At 45.2% G+C, this 18,169-nt stretch overlaps 3 protein-coding genes across 4 annotated transcripts in view; 2 read left to right on the forward strand and 1 right to left on the reverse strand.

Annotated features, from left to right (window-relative positions):
- Positions 1–4,031: 4,031 nt before the first annotated feature.
- NUDT1 (nudix hydrolase 1) lies at positions 4,032–8,882 on the reverse strand. 2 transcript variants are annotated; one of them, XM_059826450.1, is made up of 4 exons: positions 8,861–8,882; positions 7,903–8,059; positions 4,672–4,817; positions 4,032–4,455 (listed from the first exon to the last, which is right to left on the reverse strand). In XM_059826450.1, the coding sequence occupies exons 2-4, from the start codon at positions 8,052–8,054 to the stop codon at positions 4,283–4,285; spliced, it is 471 nt and encodes a 156-aa protein (XP_059682433.1). In that variant the 5' UTR covers positions 8,055–8,059; positions 8,861–8,882; the 3' UTR covers positions 4,032–4,282. The 2 variants fall into 2 exon arrangements, with proteins under 2 accessions (XP_059682433.1, XP_059682434.1); XM_059826451.1 differs by lacking the exon at positions 8,861–8,882 and adding an exon at positions 8,496–8,514.
- Positions 8,659–11,068, forward strand: MRM2 (mitochondrial rRNA methyltransferase 2). The gene is made up of 3 exons (XM_059826590.1): positions 8,659–8,693; positions 9,359–9,630; positions 10,334–11,068. The coding sequence occupies exons 1-3, from the start codon at positions 8,659–8,661 to the stop codon at positions 10,756–10,758; spliced, it is 732 nt and encodes a 243-aa protein (XP_059682573.1). The 3' UTR covers positions 10,759–11,068.
- A 1,105-nt stretch (positions 11,069–12,173) lies between these two features.
- MAD1L1 (mitotic arrest deficient 1 like 1) overlaps positions 12,174–18,169 on the forward strand; it is a 373,028-nt gene continuing 367,032 nt past the window's right edge. Inside the window, exons 1-4 of the mRNA XM_059826248.1 lie at positions 12,174–12,186; positions 13,775–13,928; positions 15,242–15,382; positions 17,174–17,353. Coding sequence (XP_059682231.1) covers positions 13,779–13,928; positions 15,242–15,382; positions 17,174–17,353 — 471 coding nt within the window. The 5' untranslated portion in view covers positions 12,174–12,186; positions 13,775–13,778. The remainder of the gene's footprint in view (positions 12,187–13,774; positions 13,929–15,241; positions 15,383–17,173; positions 17,354–18,169) is intronic.

The following is an 18,169-nucleotide window of genomic DNA, read 5'->3' on the forward strand; positions in this document are numbered from 1 at the left end:
AGGAGAACTGGCATGTCATGTTACCTTAGGGGAAATCGTGCATATCCTCCAGAGAAACTGATAAGTGAAGAAACTGCAAACGTGTGCAGCAAAACTGTGTGAACATGACTCCCCTGAACCGAACTTTTCTGGGGCCAAAATAGCTGCCAAAGGGGAATTCGAGACTTGGCTTCTTTGCGTTTTCTCTGAGTGGGTAAAAAGGAAGCACATTAACAAGGATGAGTGCTCGCTCTCAAACTGGAACCGTTACAGTATTTTCCCACTGGGGAACTTCCCCATTAGAAGTAAATATATTTAAATCCTCCAATCACAAAAGCTTGTTTCTTTTTTTTTTTTTTAATTTAGAAAATTCAATGCAACATGAAGTTTTTTCTAATGCAGGTGGAAATTATGGGTTAGTTTCTTCAGCTAGGAGTAAGATAATAAGTTACTTGCCCAGTTTCATGAGACAGGCATAACCATTACACACACCCCTGAAAATGTGGTAAAGTGCAGTTATGTGGGTGAATTTCCTGAGTGCTGGGCCTTAAGGAGTGTGTAGGGAGTCTATTTAACAACCTTGCTCAGAATGCTTTAAGAGCTTTTTATATAGCAATTCAAATGTTAACTCTCTTCAGTCTTTCCTCCTGCATGTTGGCCTTCTCCAGTGAGACAGATTAACTGCAAATGGCTGTGACGGATTTGATTCTCCCGTGAAGATTTCCAAAGAGATGCAGAAGAGATTCTGCTCACAGGCCAGAGCAAACTGGCTGGGGAGGGAAATGTTTCTACAGTACTGTAACAAAGAAGATACTATCTCAAGAATGGCACAGAAGGTTTTTCTGCTTGACCTTGTCTTGATTAGAAAGATAGTTTCTGGTTAAAGTGCAGAAAGCGTGTTACCATATTTTTAAATGTGCTTCACTCCTAGCATCTTTTTGAAGGTGCTGGCTTGTTATGGCCTGTCATTTGCTTAGTCTTAGGACCCATCCTCCCTCATTTAGCTTTGTTTGCCTGATGTAGTGAACAGTCAAACTGAGAAAATACTGTATGTTTTGGGGCAAGATCTGACATCTGTATGATGGATCTTCTGTGTAACTTGTCTGGCTGGGGTAGATGACTGGGCTATGTTCTGTAGCGGCACTTGCAAAGTATTAGCCTGAATGGAACTTCGCATTTTTCACATGTAGAAACTGGTTACAATTTTGGACTTTATTTAAAAACAAAACCCAGAAAAACAAACATCAAAACCACATTTGGGTTTTAGACTAACTCCTCTTTCCTATTCTCCTTCAAAGCAAGAATTCTACAGTCCAAACGCAGAGACTGCAATAATGATAAACACAGACCACATGACCTATGAAGAAACTGGAATTATGTTGTTTTGAGAAAACACCCATTCCTCCATTGTCAGCTCTTGCTTCTTTGAGGAGAGCGGTTTTGGGGTGGGGTTTTCTTGTTTTGATTTTACTCTGTTCATCTAGTATTTTGAGAACAGAGGCCTAGTATTCTCAAAGCTGATATGGCTAATGGCACTTTCAGAGTTTATTTCATACTGGACTGTCAAGCTTCAGTCTCATTCCTGAACACAGGCATACACTATTTCATACAACCCTTAGTTTGCAAACCTTATTTTTGGGAGACTGGTCAGTGTGCAAATAGCACTATTATGTTTACCTCAATACATGAGGGATTTCCTTACTGTATTTGTTCTGTTTAGTTTAGGAATCTGTTAGACTTGAAGAGCAGTGTCAAGTACAGCTTCCTTCCTCTGGAGGAATGCAGCAGGGAATCAATCGTCTGTCTACCCTAGTCGATGTAGGGGAAACAGTTCGAGTTACCTCCATGCTGTTGCCTTCTGCGGCAAACAGCCTAGCTATACGCAAGGGTGAGAACAAGACTTAATGAAGTTGGTTCCATTGCTGGTAGCTGGGTAGATTGCAATAAACACTAAGCAAATGAGAAGACTAATGGGAGAGCGTATGCTGCCTGTCCAAGAACCGATGCTCCTGTAAGATGTAGCACCAAAGAATTAACATGCCTTCTTGAACGGAAGCTTTCTGTGTATTGTTTGAGCTCATGGGGACTTTCATGTGTTCAAAATAGTAACAATAGAAAAGGCCTCCAGTCTTTGTGTCAGTGTCTGCCAAATCTGTTGTGGAGGTACCAGGGTAGTAAACAGCTGAGAACCTGAAACTTTGCCTGAAAAATGTTTTATCAAAAGGGCTATATGTTTTTGTCCCTCCTGAGGTCTCCTCTGCTTCAAGCTGTGAAGTGGCAATATACAGGCTTTTTGACCAGTGTCATGTGTTGAAAGGCTTTCCAAACTATATTTACAAGACAACCTTAATCTTTGATCCTTCTTTCCCTCTCCTTCCATCTTCCTTGTAAGTTGCTCCTCCTAAGTTGTAACAGGTTTTCAACAGTGCCTTCCTGCATTCCAGTGCTTTTACTCTTCTACTTTGATCATGCAAGAGTGTAATTCCTGGAACCTATAACAGGCTAATTTACAATCTTCAGATTGTGCTGTTTCCTAAAAGACACAGATCACCAGCTGGGGACAGAACTTATGTAAAACATGTCAGTCTCCACAACTGCAGCAGGAGCAATAACATCACCACTCTTTGTCATGAGCTAAAAGTCAGTGCTGGCAATAGCATCTTCATAAAAGGATTGAACTGACTGCAGAAGAGGGCATAGCAAATAGGAGCACAAACCTGAGCTGCACTTTTTCTTTTCCTACCTAAACTCCTGGAGGAACAGAAAGTAATTTGCTCTCTCTCACCGTGCAATTTACAGTTTCCACTAGGAAATAAATCAAGATAACATAACAGGCATCGGCTGCCAGTCACTCCCTTTCCTACTGTGCAGTAAGGTCTTACATCCTGTTACAAGGTACCTATCCCCTTGTGCTTATTTTCTCTCCTCTACTTGCCTCAAGCTGTTCTTTCCATTAGAACAGCCAGAAACACTTACTGCTGTGTCAGAAGCAGAGGTGAGTATCAAAAACTCTGTCAATAACTCAGTGTGTAGCACAAAAGGAAAAGAAAAGAGTCTAAGGTGTTAACTCTTATCCTCCAACTCCAAGCTGTGGCTTACTGAGCATATGAAGAAGGGCATTTTTGAGTGGTATAAATTATTCAGAACTGCTAGAGGGAGACAAGAAACAATCTTGTTCAGAGGGTGTGAATTTTGCCTGCCTGGAATATCCTGTATCTTTGCTTTGCTCAAATAGCCTTATGTATGAAGCACTTTATCCAAATGCAGGAATTAAAGAACTATTACTACAACTGGTAGACTGGAAATGTTTACAGATCCTATATTGCATTCCAAGATTCTATCTGTAAGTGTTATATGTGTTTGTAAAAGTGTTTAAAAAAAAAATCAAAACTTGTGTAAGAAGTTAAATCTGTGATGTGTTATTTCTAGCACAGTTGCATTGAGCTTTTGCTGCCCAGCATGCTGAGCTGGGCTGACCTGGATGCTGAACAGGTCACCTGCTACCAATGTGTAGCAAAACCTGCAGCCACAGCTGATGGCAGTTTGCAACATGGACTTGCTGAAAGTTGATTTTGTTCAGCATATTTTTACCTGAAATGCTCAAAACAGTTCAAGTTCAGGGCACAAACTGCAAGAGTGAAAGCAGGGCTCCAACAGTGCCATACATCCACCTCTGACTTTTATTTTCTTAACTTCTCTAACCTTACACTGCCTTCAGCTGAAGAATCCTGAAGGGATCTCTACCGAAACTTTTCAAAAAGCTTTCGCAGCACTGGTCAAGCCTCGCCTTGTCCCAGGAAGTAATGCTCAATAGGGAACTGTACAGAAACTGGCATAAGGAAGATAATTGATTCTGCTGCATCACAGTCCACTTAATGTTTCTGTGAAAGGAAGCCAACTCCTGAAAGGGCCTTAAACAGTCTAGAAGATAGCCAGCTGCTTACAACAGAACACCACATGCTTTTACTAAAAAATATTTTTAATATTTTAAAAACACTTCCAGCTGTGAGGGAAAAGCCAAAAAAATTAGCCATCTGCAAAGAAAAGGGTTAACACTAAAAGTTTTTAATAGTTCTGATCATGTAACCACTAAAGTATACCACAGCCAGGGACTTCACAGCATGGAAAATCTCGTTACTTCTATTTCTGCTCTAAGAAACCCCCTTACTTTCCTTACTTCCCAGTGACCTGGCAAATAAGTCTCCTTTGCTAGAGAGTTGAGAAAGATGACCCATCTAAGTAGTACTCATGGTGTTCTAGCCCAATGTGGGCAGCAGCACGTGGGTTGAATGCTTCTGTTTTCTTAAACTTCCTCCACTTCTTTCAGGGTATGCTCCAGGATAGTGTCTTGTCCCTGGAACTTAAAATAGCCACGAAACAACTTTTTCTGAAGCAGCAGAGGAAACCAATAGATATCATCTGCCCACATGTGATTGAATGGCACCTCATCCAGCTGAAACCACTGTGGACGCATTTCTGGTGGGAGAAAACAAGAGAGAGACTTGCATGAGACTTTCTCTTGGGTTTTTTGCTGCCTAGACTTTGAGTATCTGCCAACAAGCAGCTTGCCTTTACAGCCCAGCTGCCTCCCTTCTCAAAGGGATTTTGGCATGAATAGTTTCATATTTCTTAAGAGCAATACTGTCTCAGAAGGGAATGCACATCCTTCCTTCCCCTCCACTAGCTACCTACCATCACTTTCTGTTGGCTCTCCATGAAAATGATCTGCCCGGAAAATGTGAACTTCCATGAGTTCAGAGTTGCCTACAAATTCAAATGTGATCTGACCCATCTTCTGCAAGGTGTCCACGGTCAGTCCGCTCTCCTCCAGGAGCTCCCTGCACAAGAAATAGACTTCTTTACATGAAAGCGAGCAGTAGGAGAACAAAAAAGTAGGCATTAGCTTTACTCGCACATTCAAAACACTTCCAGTGAACCAAAGGTGAAAGCTGCACCTGTAAAACAGAACAGGGCACAGCAGAATTGGGGCTTGCACCAAAGCATTAGCCTCCTTACACCACAATGGAGCCATGTCAGACTGGCTCGTGTTATTTCAAGCTCCTGAAGGCTGGTAGTTCCTTTCCCTGGAAGGAAAAAATTCAGGAGAATTGATTGTTTAGTATGATTTACACTCCCTGCAACATGATAGTCTTTTCTGAGATCAGTTAGAAGTGTGCTAACACAGCCATATGACTGTAGCTGGATGTGGCTCAGGAACTCAGATACGCTTCATTTAGACAGGCAAAAGGCTTTGCCAACTTCAAGTTAAGCTTTTAGAATGGTGTGGAATAAATACTAGATAATGTTACCTAAATACTAGGTAATAAACACTAGAACATCTGTACTTGCAGCAAAATCAGCTGCTGAGGCTGACTGAAGCTTATTTAAGTAATGCTACACGCTACGTAACATGAATGGCACACAGAACGTTAGGAATAGCACCTCCCATTCAAATGCCATATAAAAAACACAAAGCAATTGTGTAAACTTTCCATTTCTGCTCCTTGGAAGTCCACTTAGGGTAATGAGAGGCTAGAAGGCAAGACTTCTAAGAGCATTTTGAGAGACTTGCCAGACAGCTCTTTTCCATGCATCACCACGCATGGCTACTTGAAGCACATTCAATGATTTGCTGTTTATGTGACGTGCTTAGGGCTTTTTATATTCTTACCTGCCTCTAAGAGCAACAGCACAGCTTGAAGTTAGTCATGGTTTTTCTAGTGCACAAAAATAAGGAATACTTTGAAACAGTGTATCTTCAGTTAAGGTTAATAATTAATATAGTTGCATATTTGGCAGTAACTTGACAATTTTAAAATGTAATGGAAATGATCTTTAAGGCTCCAGCTTTCTTTGGCATTAATTTCATGGATTCCATCCTTCAAAATTATATTCCAATTTAATGTTTTAGCTAATTTTAGTTTATCTTCCTGAGAAACTATCTATGTCTACAATAGAGGCAGTTTTCCAGCAACAAAGCTAAAAGCCTCATTTTACAGGCTGTGGTAATTGAACAACAAAGCACAACACTGCTATGGTTCTCCAAGCAATTTATCTGTCAGCTGTTTGGCTCTGTATATAGTAAGTGGAAACATTACAGGTAGCAAACTAGAAATAATGAACTAGCTAAATGCTCCCCTTACAAAGTGTGCCACTGAGGAGCCGTGGGTGCCCAGGTACTCATGGAAATGTGGCATACCCAGTGGAGAATTGAAATCTTACCGATACAGGAAACTTCTGTTCATGTTTCAGCTTAATATTTAACTACCTGTACTGTGAGGACACTTCACACCTTATGCCACTGCAAACCCAACTGAGACAGTGCAACACAGCACCGCAGCGTAATACCTCAACTCCAAATACAGAGCGGAGGTGCTGCAAGTTAAGTTTGATTTGGACCGTGTGACACTTTCTGGAGGAGAGCTGCATGCCGACGCAGCACTGACACAGTGATGTTCCCGCCAGGAAGGTGGGCTGCATGCCTAGCTGGTCCTGGCTCTGGGGACTGCTTCCCGCTCAGTTGACCTCGGCAGGAATCAGTTGTGTCATTCTGCAGTAAACTCCTACCAGCTACGTCGAAAGGGCTGAGGATTGCACTGTTCCACGGTCCACAGCAGCAGGCACTGGCTGTGCCGTGGCACATTGCACTGAGATTGCTGAAACTTTTATCACTTCACATCTCGTATGGACTACAGCGCCGGTTTCTAACTCTGGGTTAGCACGGAAAAACATGCACCTAGAAAATCAAATGCTAAATTAAATAATTAGATTTACACTGCAGTCAGTGCCAATGTAAGACTAGCAAATGGAGGCCTGATTTAAGTAACAAAACCGGGCTCCCTCCCTCCACTCAGACATGATAAATTACGCGAAAAGCCATGATCTAAGTGCCAGGTACGTTAACGCCATGCACTGCTGGGTGCACATCTGCATAGAGGACCCTTCTGTCCCCTGGATTAGCTCACCACAGAACCCAGGCAGTTGCACTGGCACAGCTGAGGAGACAGTTCAGGGCAAAAGCTGTTAGGTAGTTGTTGAGCACACCAACACCGAACTTCCTGCAGGTGTGAGGGCAATTTTGGGCATATATCAGAAAGTGAGGAGGTGGCAAAGTGTGGCTTTGAATTAGCAACATTCATGTAAAGAAAGAGGTACCTAACTTTTAGAGGAGTTTAGCAAGTCAGCTGTGATCTGCTATTTCATTTTAATGACTAGACAGAAAAAAGAACTTCAAGAAATCAGTACTAAAAGCTTCAAAAATGGTACTCTATCTCTGTACTGATGCCATTCAATTCCCTAACAGCATTAGGGCTTAAAAATGCTGCCATGCAGTCGAATAATAAATTTCTACAGTGCCTTTCATAAGGGACCCCTAAGCATTTCTACTGTTTTGTCACTACATTTTCACGCAGTACTAAAAATGTTACTGGAAGGTAGCATCTGTTCAACAGCTTCAAAACGTAAACAGTACACTGGCATAAGCTGTAATTCTGCTATATAGCCAAAATTAAACTCTGCACCTTTCTGAACAGTGCAAGAACCTCTGCCCAGCACTAGCAGACTAAATCTCAGTTTAGATCAGAGACAAAGAGATGGGAGGGAGGACACTTGGTAACTTCCAGTTACTTGTAGACTGGACGACAGTTAAAGATTTGCAAATGACAGGCAACGGGGGTGTGATCCCGTTTCTTTGTACACGTGAAAGGTACCTCATGTCCATGGAGCGGGCAATTTTCTGTGCTCAGAGATGGCTCACGACTGCACTCACGGGTAACACACTGGTTATGAGGGCGTTATTGATCCACTGAGCTGCGGTAACTCCACCTGCAGCCCACCACAAACGGTCTAACACCTCCATGGCCCAACCTGTGCCCCAATACCTGTCTCTCCCCAGGGCGCCAGCCGAGCCGGGCCAGGCCTCACCTGCGAGCAGCCTCCTCGATGCTCTCCCCCGGCTGCACCTTCCCCCCGAAGCCGTTCCACAGCCCGGCTCCAAACCCACGTTTCTTCATGCCCAGGAGGACGCGGGGCGGCTGCACCACCAGGACGAGGGTGAAGAGCCTGGTCGTGCACATGGCTCCTGGGCGAGAGACGAGGAGGGCACGCTGTGCCAAGGGCTCCCGGCAGCCCTCCGGGAGGAGGCCGGGCTGCTCCCCTGGCCCGGGGGGGCAGATAGCCCCTCACCCCCCTCAAACACCCAGCACCCCCTCCCCAAATGCCTGGCTCCCCCCATCCCCGGCCCAAACCCTTGGTCCCCCAGTGCCTCTCCCAATGCCTACATCTCTTATCACTCCTCACTGACCGTTGCTCTCCTGCTCCCCCAGCACCCCCTCCCCAAATCCTTGATGCCCCCTCCCCAAATCCTTGTCCACCCAGAACCCCCTCCCCGAATCCTTGACCCCCCTCAGCACCCCCTCCCCGAATCCTTGACCCCCAGCAACCCTTCCGCTAACGCTAACCCCCCCCAGCACCCCCATTCCCCATGCCAGGCTCCCCCGTCCCTGCTCCCCGAGCACCTCTGCCCCAAACGCCCGACTTTCCCGCCCACCGCCGCGTCGCCCCCTCAGAAGCGGCCCGGCCCGGCCCGGCCCGGCCCCGCTCTTCCCGCGCCGCCGCCGCCGCTCCCGCCCCGCCCCGCGGTAGCTGCGAGGAGAGGCGGGGCGAGCTGAGGCGGCCGCCATGGCCTGGCCGGGGGGCGCCGCCGCCGGGGGCAGGTGCGTGGAGGGGTCGCTGAGGAGAGCTCGGCGCCGGGCCGGCCCGGCGGGTCCCGCCCTGACCCGGTGGTGGTGGGGTGTCCCCGGGGAGGTGCTGGCGCCTTAAGTTTTCGTCAGGAGTGGGGAGCGGGCGTTTGTCAGCACTGGCGGGGGGCGGGGGTAGTTACCTGGAAAGCGGTGGTAGCAGTGCCCGTGGCTGTCCCTGCGCTCTGCCCGGAGAGATGAAGGAGCCTCCAGGCGCCGGGGCCTCCCTCCTTCCTCTGGGGCGGATGAGGAGCACGTGGGCCGGGAGGCCGTTCCCCCCCTCTTCCCGCTCATGGAGGCCGCCAGCCCCTCTGAGGCAGCCCAGGTCCTGCCTGGGGTCGGTCTGCCATGTCGTGCCCCCCCAGGCCTCACACACAAGCGCCAGAGCAGGAGTGTAGAGCTGTCTAGGCGTGGGGCCCTCTTTCCCGCCTTCGCTTGGGGGGTAACCTGGGAGGCCTCCATCCAAAATACGTTGAGATTGGTCCAGATAACTAAAGGGGCCAAAGAATCTCAAATTTGGAGGCTTTTTTTGAGCCTGGTGCTAAACATGGGGAGCTGTGGTTGAGATTAGAATTAATTACTATACAGACTTTTGAAATAACATGGTGATTATGCACTAACTCACCTGTCTTCTCGGGCAGCTGTCGGCATTTGGTGAGCAAGTGTCTCCACACCACAGTGGGGTTTCTGAAGAAAACTGGAACTGAGCACTGGTGGTTGGAGCGGCATTTGAAGGATCCCTTTGTCAAGGCAACGAAGCAGCAGCATTACCGTTGCCGAAGCGCCTTCAAATTACTGGAGATCGATGACAAGCTTCATATTCTTCGCCCAGGACTTTCTGTTCTTGATTGTGGAGCGGCGCCTGGTGCTTGGAGCCAGGTTGCTGTAGAGAGGGTCAACGCCTTAGGTACTGGTAAGTGCACGTTTTTGACAAGCAAGGTGGGGATGATGCTCATCTTGAAGCATGCAAGAAAACTCAGCTGTGATGGTGGCGGTGTGGGGAAGGGTCATGGGTGCTGGCAAATGCCAGAGTCACTGACAAAAGCGTGAAGGTGCGTGCCTATGTGGCAGTGAAAATCTTCATACGGTCCAGAGAAATCGTATTTGGGAAATAAAGGCTTACCATGAGGTGCTATGTAGGTGTAACAAAGTGTTCTGATTGGCTGTGTTGCGGGGAGGATCCCTTCATCCAATTCTGAAATTCATGTAGCCTCCAGCAGGTAACTTGGCTTTTCTGTATTTTTATTTCCCTTCTTGAAAAATGATAGTAACCACTACATATGGTTTATGTGGTTTAAGCCATCAGTATTTACAAGATAAGGTGTTATCGTCTGTACTATTGCCCAGGATTTCTAGACTGTCAGCCTTGAAAGAACAGGAGAAAACCAAGAAAAATACCCCTTGCTTTTCCAAAGTAACTGAGTTTTCATGTCTAGAATGGATTAGTTTATAGCAAACCATCCATCCAGATGCATGCAGCAGACTGTCTAAGGGCAGGAAGACCAGACATGGTAGGTGATATGTTCTTGTTTATTGACTAGCATGGAGCTCACGAATATGCAGGTTGTTTGTAACCATTATGGGTGTTCAGTGTGTCATTCATCCTTGTAATCTAGATCCTGATGTCCCTGCTGGCTTCGTCCTTGGCGTTGACCTCCTGCGGATTTCTCCTCTGGAAGGAGCAGTCTTCCTGTCGGAGGCTGATGTTGCAGACCCAAGCACCCTGAGGACAATTCAGAGTCTGCTTCCTGCGGAGAAGGTGGATGTTATCTTGAGCGACATGGCACCTAATGCGACAGGCATTAAAGAACTGGATCATCAGAAGCTGATCAATCTATGTTTAGGCCTTCTGAATCTGTCCCGAAGTATTTTAAAGCCAAAAGGAACGATGCTTTGTAAATTCTGGGATGGACATGAGTCCCATCTTCTGCAAAACAGACTGAAGGAGCAGTTCCAAGACGTGAGAACTATAAAGCCTCAGGCCAGCCGGAAAGACTCTGCTGAATCTTATTACTTGGCAAGACTGTACAAAGGGAAATGAAAGCTGAGATCCACAGATTATCAAACAGGTGATCAGACATGGACTGGAAATCTGAACGTGGCATGTGTTTAAAGGAAAATCTCAGCATTAAGACCCTGGGTGAATCTGCCACAATTCTTATGAAGTACATCATGCTTTTCAAATACAAAAATAAACCAGGATGGTGTCCCACTGAGTTTATCCAGTAATTATACAAGCAGAGGCATCCAATCTAACTTCTCACCTGTGGAGAAAACAGTTGGGAATGGAGAGGAGTAATCCGAAAGACAACCTCTGGGGCTGGAGTAATGGGAATGAAAATAAAACAGTGATTATATGAGATTTTAATGTGTGCTTGAAAATCATTGCGCTGTTAGTGTTGTCATATATGAGACTAACCATAAAGGCGGTTGTCAGAATGACAGGGAACAGCAAGGGGAGTTTGAGCCAATTTATTGCCTCTTCATCTTTCTTAAAAGCTGGTGCAATTTATTAGCACATGTAAAAATAGATAACGTTTTCGTGCGTGTCAGGATCTGCATCGTCACGTACGATCTGTAACGCAGCCCCTCAGGATACATGGCTCTGGCGCTGGCCTGTTTAGCCCGATGGCTCTGCTGCATTTTCTGAAGACGAGTTATATTTAGAAATTGCTACTTCATGGTGCTGGTCAATCCGGTAAATGACAGCAGGGCAGGGTCACCGCTGCTGAGGAGGTAATTTCCCCTGTTTTCAGGAGCGTTTTGTATTTGACCGATGATGTTTCTTAGGTGAAATGACAAGATGTTCCCTGGATCCCAGACAGGGAGAATTACTGGTTGAATTGCTAGAATTCTGTTTGCAAAAATAAATTTAGCTGCTGCCTTATCTGGAAGTGACAACTTTTACATTAAATAGCACTTCTATCAGGCCAACTGTGGCATGAGTTATGAGATGGGCTGGTAGCACCGTCTGTTTTTCAGGCTTCCAGATCCTTCTCATTATAAACATCTCATTTGGAATTGCTTGCAGATTTATCAAATTTTAACTGCTTTGAAATCTGGATCTGCGTACTGAACGGTGTGCATGACAGCATTATCTCAAGAGCCTAAGCTGGGGAGCTAGTGTTGCTTTGTATATGTTTGGGAAGGAAATAAAAATGATGCCAGTCCGCTCTCTGAGAAACTTTACTGCTCAGTCCCTGGGACGGAGCGGGGGACAGAGTGCTTTTGGGGGGGTTGGGTTGAGAAGGAGCGGCGGGGGGAGGCTGAGCTCGAAGCGCTTTCGCACCGAGGCGGGGCATTACGGTACGGCGCGGAGGCTGCGGCGGGATTGCGCGCCTAGTCCCGTCGTTACGGCGTCCCGGGCCGCTGTTCTCGCGAGAGCTGGGCGCGAGTTCTCGTGAGATCTCGGCGCCGGGGCGAGGAGGGAGATCCAAGTGGGGCGCGCGCCGCCGCCCGCGGCGGGTGGGTGGGTGAGTGAGTGAGTGAGTGAGTGAGGGCGGGAAGGAGGGGAGGCTGCCGGCTCCCCTCGGCTCGGCCCGGCCCGGCCCGGCCCGGCGCTCCCACCCCGCTCCCGCCGCTTGGCCGTCGCGCCCGGCAGTGTGGGAGCGGGGAAGGGAGGCTGTGCCGTGTCCCTGTTCCTCCCACCCCCGGGCGGCCGCTCGCCGCCCCCGAGGCGGGGCCGGGCTGTGGGCGCTGCCGGGGCCCCGCTCCCCCTCTGCGCCCTCAGGGGGGTCCGTGAGTGCGAACGCCCCGCGGTGCCCAGGGCGGCCCGGCTGCGCGGGAGCAGCCCTGCGCCCACCGCGGCCGCTCTCGGGGGTTTGCCGAGGGGCGCTGGGCTGTGAGGGCAGGGGGTCCCGTGGTGCCCTGCAAGGGAGCCTTTGCCAGAGGGTTTTCTGCAGCGGGGAGGCGGGGTGTGCGTGGCGTCCTGATGTTTAGCGCTGTTCTTGATTTCGAAACGGGCTTGCTGGAGCCCAGTTACCTGTTGGCACTGGTCTTGCACTTCTTTGCATGTGGTACTGAGGTACTTACTTTGAATAAACATTTTCATTTGGGTTTTGGCTGATCTGTTGCCAGTGTGCTTCTGCTTTGTGATGATAGAAATCCAAAGAATAACTGCTGTGTTACCCTGAGAGTGCAGAAGCCTGAAAGTTAGCCCCAAGTCTGTGTCTCTGGTACAAGCCGATGTGAATGTTGTGGGTTGCCTTTCCTGGTTCTGAAACTTCTATGCTCCTGGAGCTTTGTGGGGTATGCAGTCACTAGAGGGACTTACTTAAGGCTTCCTGAAGTCTCCTGGGAAGCCTTGCAGGCTTTTCTGAGCTCCAGGCTTGATTTGTCTTTGGCCTTTTAGTTAGTACCCTTCCAAATTTGAAGGAAGAATTGCAAAAACTTTGATGTGAACGAGGAGACACAGTTCTACTTACAGAAGCACTCTATGAATTCGGGAAGTCTCGTTGTTGGAAGTTAGGTTCCGAAGTGCTTTTTTGGAAACCAGAATCAAGTTGTTTAGAAGGTAGGGTTTGCTGCTAATATGGCATTAGTTCTCTTCCCCCCCATCAGCCTCAAAGGTTTAGAGGAGGAGTAATGAGCGCTGTTTGTTAGAGTTATGTGCTGTAGATCTTCATGTCCTACGATGTTAACTTCTATCCCAGAATCTATGTTGATTATATAGGAAAGGAGAATTCAATTTTGTATAACTTACAACAGCTCTTATTTGTGTACTTATGGGCTGAGATTCAGGGGAGAATGTATTTAAATAAAATCAGACCATTTCAGGTAGAAAGCTCAGGGAAGAACAGGCTTTATTGCATCAGTTTCTCATTTCAGAGACGTACAACTTCAGTCCTGGTTGGATAGTGTTTTCTGATTCAAGGTGATCCCAGCAGTAATCTGTGGATCCCAGCAGTGACTAGCAGATTGGGTTTTGTACCCTGTAAATTGGAAGACCTTGCATTTGGTGTTTCCTCAGGGCAGTGATGTATCTCTTCTTAGCAAAGCAGCCAGTATACGGTAGGTTGCTTTGAATGTTTTGCTGATGACTTTCTGTATATTTCCAGAGCCATGGAGGACTTGGAAGATAATACCACTGTCTTCTCCACCCTGAGATCCCTCAACAACTTTATTTCACAGCGTATGGAGGGGGTGTCTGGGCTGGCTACGCCAGGATCGTCTCAAGGCTCCTTACAGATTCAGTACCAGCAGAGGGTGCAGGTGAGGTGTCCTCAGCTCGGTGATGCCGGCAGTATCGCTTCAGTGTGGTGGTACACTCCTTTTGATTCCAGGAATTGGGATTGATTTCATTAAGATCTGACCATTCTTTCAAAAGTTGATATTCATGCAAGCTCAATAATGGAAACTTGCTTTTGGTGAACGTTCTAGAATCTTTAAATTTTTTAAAAGTGTCAGACATATTTATTTCTGTTTTGTAAAAATTTAAGAAAGGTCCTTTGAGTTTCTTCCCTGCTTGTTATATCTGTATACCAGCTCAGGAAATTAAATTGTAAGTTGTTTTCATATTGCTGAACAAAGGAGCTTTATATCTGTGAATGTTTTTCTAGTAAGTAATTTATTACCTTTTACACAATCTTCCTTAAAGTTTCTTTGCCTGGCCACATACAGGAGACTTGCGTTGTGCTATGGCTTTGACATGCTAACTAGCTGTGCTTTCTCGTCTGCGTCTGCTCGTATCCATGTGGCATTTTTTTACTTTTTCCTGTAAGCTGCCTTATGTTCATAAAACATGGAGTAAGTTGACAGCTTGGATCATAAGATCTGTTTATTAGGCTGGAATAAAGTTTCTGTGTTCTGTATGTTAATATAATTTCTATTTCAGTCTCTAAGTATAAAATAAGCTTGCATTTGGAATGTTGACAAAGATTTATGCATTATCTGTCTGTGGTACATCTCTGGTTACAGAGATGGTTAGAGGAGGCTCCCCCTGGTTAGAGAGTCTTCATTAGTTATGTGTTGAATGTACATTGCTTAGATGTGAGGTATTCTAATATTGTCAGTGCTCTAAGGTAATCTGAATGAAAAAATGAAGTGTAATGTTGTAGCAGGTAGTAGAAAAACATGTTATTTTGCTCAGCAGTTAAATTTCATGGGCATCGTGATCTTTGCTTCTTGGTTAGCTGCTGATACTTTTATGAGGCTTGGGGAGTTCACAATTAACCTCTTTTAGATACATCTAGATAGTACATTTTACTTTTTTTAGATACATTTAGATAGTACATTTTGTCGTAGTACCTCTAGAGATTGAATGAGAAATTCTGCATAAAGAACTTGAAATTAACTTCTTTCCAACTAACATTGATTTGATGTGGGTTTCTGAGCGTGTTGTTGAACTCTTGGTTTCCCCATCTGCAGACGGTGTGAGAAGACAAGTACCACAAACGTGGTGATAGTTTCCTTGTAATTTGTAAAAGAGCATGCAAGTGTCATCTGAGTAGTACAGGGTGGGAGATAAGATTATTGCAGTGCTGTTAATGGTGTGTAATGTCCCTTTTCACACATGAACGGGGCAGTTGGAAGAACAAGCTGGGCAGATCCACTCCAAATCCCAGCTCCTGCAGGTGGAACGAGAGAAGATGCAGATGGAGCTTAGCCACAAACGAGCTCGCATTGAGCTAGAGAAGGCAGCTAATACCAATGCCAGAAACTATGAGGTAAGTATGACAGTTGCAGATGGCTTGATATCGTAGGCCTAAGTCAGAATGTACGTAGTGCATCTACATTGGTGTTTTAGTTTGGATCGGAGATATGCTCTTGACTTCTCACGTGCTGTGTTTTGGTTTGCAGTGGTGTGTCTCAGAATGTGTGTAGTTAACTTTTTTGGATGAAACTAAACTGAAAGATGCAGTCCAGGAGCAAGCCTAATGTTCTCCAACTGCTAATGGACACTCTGGCTTCAGAGCAAGACTTCAGTGAATCTGTAGTAAATGCTTCTTGAACATATTTACTGCATTTGCATTTACTGCAAGCGTGGTGGTGTGGGTGTCAAGTTCCCAGCACCAACTGTTTTGCTCTACAGATCCCCTCGCAGTGCATTGCACTAACTTGCTAATGTACACAAGAGTGTGAACGTCAAAGCCTTGTTTGGTTGACAAACTGTGTGATGATCTCATCACTAGATTCTGTTAGTTTAGCACTGAAGTTGTCACAAGCAGCAATAACGAAAGGGATTTATTTGTTTCTCCCAGAAGTATTTAAGTGTTTTTCTCCCACGTGAATTTAAACTTTTGCTGGCACAATTGCAAGCATTTAGTTTGTGTGACTGTAATTAATTGGAATGACAGCAGTGCCAACCATGCGTTGTCACACGAGAGAGCTTGCACTGATAAAACAGTGAGCCTCACTCGGGGACTAATAGCTTTTATTGCTTTCTGGTTTTATGCCTGTATATGTTTGCTTAACTATGTTACTGAAACTAGTAGATCTGTGGGTTTTGTAGGATAATAAAGGTCTTTTATGCGGCTGATTATTTAAAAAGAAATCTTTAAAAAATAATAAGCGTGTTTTGTTGTATTTTACAAGGGTGCTGGGTGACATATTTAGTGTGTAGTTATGAAATAGCGAGTCAGTGACTAAATTCTTCGTTCGTCTGAAGTCAGGTGATGTGGTATTAAGCCATGAAGAGTTCAAACTGGAATGTAGCTGAGTCAGTCACAGAAACCCTTGAAATACTGGTACAAAAAAAAAGGGACCAGCACTAATCCATCACTGTGGTAATTACCCTGCTCAGATTCTGTGTTTTTTTGAGTCATGTGGATAAAGGTTTTAGGAACCTCACATTGCTTTGCATAATCCTTGCTTACTATGTAAATCCGTGTCTCGCTTTGCTTTGATTAGCAAAGCAATTTACTACACATTTTTTCAATAAGTGTTATCAATTTGTGGTAGGAATAAACTGAAATGGTGTATGAAAGGTTGTCAGAGTGCAAAAATATTTATTGTATTCATTGATAATACTGTGCATTTAAACCCCGTTTCTTTTCTATTAAACAGCCTTATACAATTCCCAGAAGCTGCAGAGGGAAGTTTGCCTTATTAACCCAACTGTTGAGATCTGAGTTTCTGAAAGTCAATTTGCTATGCGTGGGTCAGCTTTAAATTGGAGCATCAAATGTTTTCACCTTTGATCCGCTGGAGAGTGTGCAGTGGAGTCTGTGAAGCAATGTCTGTATTCTCATATTCATGTCTCAGCCTAAGAGATTTGGAAGACTGTCTCTTAATTTTCTAGCTCCATTGCCCTGGGTAGTTCCTTGACATTGAATTGCTGCTGGTAAGGTTTTTGCCCTTGCTCATGCAAAGGTTAAAGCTATGGTCTGAGTAACATTGCTTTATGATAATGCCTCGGTGACCACAGTAATGAGGAATGGAGACAGGAGAAACAAAAACGGCTTCACTTTTGTGCTACTTTCTTCTTATGTCTCATTGCATTTTTTTTTCTTTGCAAGCGAGAGGCTGACCGTAACCAGGAGCTGCTCACACGCATAAAGCAATATCAGGAAAGGGAAACAGAAGCTGAAAATAAACTGAAAGAACAAATAGAGATGAACAAATCCTACAAGAAAAGCATGGAGACAATGAGTAAGAAGCTGCAAGAGAAGGAGAGCAAATTAGCTGAAGCTAATGAAGTAAGAACAGAGTAATTTTTTAATCCATTCATAGCTTCAGGTGACTTTGCAGTTCTTGTGCATTGAAAATGCCCTTTCTGATTTAAAAAAAAAAAAAATTGGAATCACTGTGTTCATCAGCTGGAAATGAATAAACCCTGGTGGTGTGAGTCTGTGCTGTCAAAGTTTAGAACCTAATCAAGTCCAGATACAAGTGAGCAGGTCAGAAGATGTTACCGTGTTGATTAACAATGAGAAGAGATTTCTTAGACGGGATGATAATGGAAAAAAAGAAAAAAAGTGCAAGGCAACATGCAGCAGCTAGGTTTAGAAGTCAGGTTACATGACATTGAGTAAAGAAAGGGGAAATGATGGAGGAGATAAGGTGGGAAGGTCTTCAGGGAAGTAGGGGGAACTGTAGAGAGGATGAGACCAAAGTTACGTACAAAGTATGCCTTCCCATGTGTCTTAAATGCCTGTGTGTTCCACTCTAGAATGAATGCTTGGATAATAATTTCAGTTCTTTCAGATGAACAGACCATCTTCTCAACCCTCAACCTTTTCAGATATCATTACAGTTAAGTTCAGCTAGTTCATTTGTAACTTTTCCATTTAATTTGGTTTCCTGCACCCGTTGTGGATCAAAAACCACTAAGTCCTTAAGTCTTCCTCCTGCCTAGGTGTCACTGGAAATGTATCTATGTGATAAAGCAAGTAAACAGATTTAACGTGCCAGTTATCAGTGATCAAAAACAGGGAGACAGTGATGGCACGTGAGAGAAACTAAGCCCACATATGAAATGTGTGCAGCAGTTCTATTTCTGTGTTCTTTTTATT

Source organism: Gavia stellata, chromosome 18, assembly GCF_030936135.1.
Source record: "Gavia stellata isolate bGavSte3 chromosome 18, bGavSte3.hap2, whole genome shotgun sequence".
Lineage (NCBI taxonomy): Eukaryota > Metazoa > Chordata > Aves > Gaviiformes > Gaviidae > Gavia > Gavia stellata.

Bases quoted from the DNA above. Each gene is read 5' to 3' on its own strand.
- NUDT1 (XM_059826450.1), bottom strand. From the start codon at position 8,054: ATGTGCACGACCAGGCTCTTCACCCTCGTCCTGGTGGTGCAGCCGCCC. The intron at 4,818-7,902 runs GTGAGGCCTGGC...TTTCTTGTGCAG, and splicing joins ATCGAGGAGGCTGCTCGCAG to GGAGCTCCTGGAGGAGAGCG. The intron at 4,456-4,671 runs GTAGGTAGCTAG...TTCTCCCACCAG, and splicing joins AGAGCCAACAGAAAGTGATG to AAATGCGTCCACAGTGGTTT.
- MRM2 (XM_059826590.1), top strand. From the start codon at position 8,659: ATGGCCTGGCCGGGGGGCGCCGCCGCCGGGGGCAG. The intron at 8,694-9,358 runs GTGCGTGGAGGG...CTTCTCGGGCAG, and splicing joins GGCGCCGCCGCCGGGGGCAG to CTGTCGGCATTTGGTGAGCA. The intron at 9,631-10,333 runs GTAAGTGCACGT...CTTGTAATCTAG, and splicing joins GGTCAACGCCTTAGGTACTG to ATCCTGATGTCCCTGCTGGC.